General features: G+C 40.3%; 1 protein-coding gene across 1 annotated transcript in view; it reads left to right on the top strand.

Annotated features, from left to right (window-relative positions):
- Positions 1 to 2447: 2447 nt before the first annotated feature.
- Positions 2448 to 4324, top strand: part of LOC106811274 (short transient receptor potential channel 4-like) — a 10440-nt gene continuing 8563 nt past the window's right edge. Inside the window, exons 1-2 of the mRNA XM_014814836.1 lie at positions 2448 to 2551; positions 2820 to 2925. Of these exons, the coding sequence (XP_014670322.1) occupies positions 2448 to 2551; positions 2820 to 2925 (210 nt within the window). The remainder of the gene's footprint in view (positions 2552 to 2819; positions 2926 to 4324) is intronic.

The following is a 4324-nucleotide window of genomic DNA, read 5'->3' as shown; positions in this document are numbered from 1 at the left end:
CTAACTCCTGTTCAACGAAAAGGAGAATGAGAGCAGCGAATCGTGGCTGGGTCATTGTAGTTTAGACTTGAAGTTTAGACTTGACAATGCTCATTTTAGAGAATGTTCGTTCAGCAGATGCAGAAGTAACAGGAATTGTGGCCAGTCCTGTGAAGACGCGTGAGAGGCAAGGAAAAATTTTTGTTTTGTTTTGTTTGCCAATCAACAGGGGGGGGGGCATGGCCCCCTTGTGCCCCCCCTTAGCTACGCCAGTGATATTGTCATTGATACGCTCCGCAACAAATTTCTGGTACTGTGCTTTGCCTATGTCTTCTGCGGACCTTATAGTATCTACCACACTATCGGACATTATCTGTTTGGTATCAAGCAAGCCTTCTGCACACTTGGTATTTGTTCATGGTGGCGTTCTGTGTCCTTATTTTTAATTAAATGTTTGTCATCATACTACATTAATAGTCTAGCTGTTTCTGGACCTGCCACCATCCACCGTCTCAGTGCTGCTTTATTTTCAGTGATACCTATTACGCTTCCATCTCCCTTCACCATTGCATTCAGCTTTTCATAAACTTGATCATGGGCTAGTGCTGAGAATTTGTGCATGGTTTTCTGTGTCACAAAGTTGCCTTTGAGGAACTCTGCATGTGTGGTATGGCAGTTAATCTCGAGGGCCAGAAATATCTCTCACATGAACAGTCATCCAGCGAGCATAGTGATAGTGGTCAAGAGCGAACATTCACGGAATAATCTTTCCAATTAAGTGACTCCACATAGGCAACATATTTTTGTTCACGCTGTGATCTAAGGAACGACGTTTTGGCAGGCACGCAGGCGTACCTTCCAAAGTGTAACAGAAATTATGAACTAAAGTATAGATGGCATGATTTTTCATCATGATTTTTCACATATGTGTAACCGAGTTCTTTGACCTAAAAACATTTTATATTGTATTTGTTTAATTTGAAGATGTATGTTAGGATATTTCATGTTTTCCATCGGGTTCCTTGACATAAAAACTGGTATAGATACCTAGATCCTGGTAATCGTGGCACGTATAGCCATTTTATGGCAAAGAAATGCGTTTGTGGCAGCCATTTTGGATTAAATATTTTTGGCGGGAAGATGTTATGATAGATCACAATGTGTTCTATAGCCGTTCTATGGGGTTCATTGACATCAAAAACATATGTATAGAAACCAAGATCATGGTACTTGGTGCACTTACAGCTGATTTATGGGCAAAACTGTGTTTTGTGGTGGCCATTTTGAATTTTCAACTTTTTGGCGGGAATTAAGATATATCTTATGATATTTGACAAGAGTTTTATTGCATTCTTTGACTTCAAAAACATAGGTATAGACGCCAAGATCATGGTAATCGGGGCACTTACAGCTGATTTATGGGCAAAAACATGTTTTCTGGTGGCCATTTTTAATTTTTAATTTTTTGGCGGGAACCGTTGGAGTGACATCGTGTTTCCCGCAATTTTTGAAATCAGCATACTCAAAACCCCCCTAGAGCAAATTTTCATGCTTCTTTCCAGAAGTGCACACTTTAAGTAAAAAATGTCACATATCCGCCCCACTACTGGGGGACATAGACCCTCTCAGCCTCACTGACTCGTGGCTCAGACTCGTGGAACCTATTCGTTGAACGCACTCTCTGAAAATGCGTTTCACTCACAAACTAAATTGTAAATGCATTGCGTATAACACGCGTAATAACACGAGTAACGCGCGCACACATACAAAGGCATAACCCCCCCCCCTAAACAAACCAACATTGCATTAATCAGAACAATAACTAATAAAAATATAAGTTATCTGTGAAAGAAAATTTTGAGTATGCCACACAAAACTAAATGCTCAATTGTTACCAAAAAGACCGCCATTGTTGTTGTCTGCATTTCAATGGAGTGGAAACAACAAAAAATTGCTCTGCGTGTAGGTCTAAAAAACCGCGTATAAATTAAGTATAACTGTTAAGTTGCATGCCCCAATTTTGACAGAGCTATTCACAGTTCAGCTTCAATGCGAATTACTTCATATAGTGGGAAATAGGGTCACATTGGATGACAGCTCAGCTGGAATGCGTGCATCATAAACCATCGTAATGCATCGTAACCGTAATAGTAATACAAATCCGTAATCGTGTAAAGGACAATGTAAAATGTTTTGCATACATCATTATACATGTACTAAACTACTATTTTGTGCTGTAGTTAACTTTTCTACCACTACTCACTAGGTTGCTAATTTTCGTCGCCTATAAACCGGGTTCAAGCACTACCAGTGTCACACTAGGTTAAACCATTTTATATTATTTATGGATCGAGTGGCAATATATTTCACACTTAAATTCCGATCACTTGTGTTAAATGGTTATTATCTGTTGTTAAAACAAACAACTTTGCAGTGAGAATCAGCCAAAGAAATTCAAGTAAAGAGCTATGAAGTACAAGTCATCTGGCAAGCAGCAACAGGGCTACACGCCAATTCCTGATCAACCCAAGGATAAGGAATCTCGTCCTTTGTCTGGCACATCCATATATAAGTGAGTCACGTTTACAGAGGGACAGATCGGCCCCCTTGATTATTTCTGTCAAGTGTGTGCATTTATAGCATTAATGTGCTAAAACGTAATTACTCCCTGTTTGATTATGTACATTTTAGTACAGAAGTATCTCTGATATTTTTCAAAGTTACCCATACTCAGAAATAAGGTTCTTATCAATATTTAATACTCTTTATGTTTGATATCAAATCGACACTGCAATCGCTGTTTCACAGTATATTATTTTCCTATGACTACTCATTGTCAGGATTAGACCAAGCTTCACACTCCTACCTCAGTTGCGTAATGAAGAGAAGGAATTTTTCGACCTTGTCAGAAGTGGAGATGAGTATTCTGTGCTAGAGTTCTTAAAGGTAGCAGTTAGAATCACGGGACAAATCATAATCAGAACAAGTATTTCTCGCTCTGGCTTTCCTTTCCTATTGCTTTCTCTCTCTCTCTTTCTCTCTCTCTCTCTCTCTCTCTCTCTCTCTCCCTCCCTCTCTTCATCGCTCTCTTGCTCGCGCTCACTGTCTCTCACAATCCATCTCTCACTCACTCGTTTTCCCACTTCTCTTTCGAATCTCACAATCTCTGTGTATCTATATTTCCCTTGTCTGAATGTAGCATATTATTTAAAGACTTTGGTGTTAAATAGATCGTTTCGTATTATTTAGCATTATATTTTTATTGAAGACGCTGCCAAGTGCCTGTGGCACAGCCACACAGAGTATGTGTGTTGTAGCGTGACGTGTGGTGGGGGCGACATTGATGCCGCTGCCAAGTGCATGAAAACTGCTGGTGGAGCTAGCTAGGGCGAGGCCAAGGAGGCTAAATATAACAAGGAGAGCTAGGAAGGCCGCCATAATGTCTGGCGGCAAATTTGGGTTCGGACAGAGACCCTAGAACGAGATTCTGAATTAGTGTCCTATTTTCTCTGTGTTTCGGTCTGCAGCAGGCCTGTTTCACGCTAGATTATGTCCATAGATGGGGCCGCCCTTGAGGCGAAAAGCACACAGCCAAATCACCGCTTCATCTCCTTGTTATATTTAGTTCTTGGGGCAGGCCTGAAGAAGGCTAAGCGTAGAGGCTAGCACACTGTTTTCAAAATATGCCATATCATGTTAATCTAGCCGTTAGTGGCTTGTCCGGCTTTATATTATGACAAAGTAACCGCAAGCACTGGCCAGTAACTGAGCGAATTAATTTCACGCACTGTGACATCAACATCGCGTTCAGTGTTTTATGAGACAGTAGAGGCAAGTAAGCAGATTTGTCTCGAAAGTGTGCCCTTCGTTGGTCTAGGGGTATGATCTTCGGCTTAAGGGTGCGAGAGGTCCCGGGTTCAAATCGGCCGGACGAGCGCAATTTTAGCTTTATTATGGCTTTAATTTAACGATTGTTTTTATTATTCAGGCATATTAATGTATTCTTTAAAAATTGCATTTAACTTTATTGTGATATACCATGATGGAAAATCAATCGCTTTCTCACTAAAGAAGCTTGTGGCGTTTCTGGCCAGCTATTTCTAATATCACTGCTAAGGAACTAAAGCCTGTCATACCTACGAGTACAATACCGGCATACTGGGCTCGTTGTCTATGGGGCATGGATTCTCGCTTTGGGTGCGAGAGTCCCGGTTCAAATCCCGGACGAGCCCAATTTTAGCTGTCTTTATGCCTTTATTTAACGATTGTTTTTATTATTTTCAGCATATTATTATTCTTTTAAAAATTCATATTTATTTATTGTGATATACCATATTATGGGATT

Source organism: Priapulus caudatus, unplaced genomic scaffold, assembly GCF_000485595.1.
Source record: "Priapulus caudatus unplaced genomic scaffold, Priapulus_caudatus-5.0.1 Scaffold522, whole genome shotgun sequence".
Taxonomy (NCBI): Eukaryota; Metazoa; Priapulida; class Priapulimorpha; order Priapulimorphida; family Priapulidae; genus Priapulus; species Priapulus caudatus.
The sequence above is the reverse complement of the archived record's forward strand: the minus strand, read 5'-3'. Positions and strand labels throughout refer to the sequence as shown.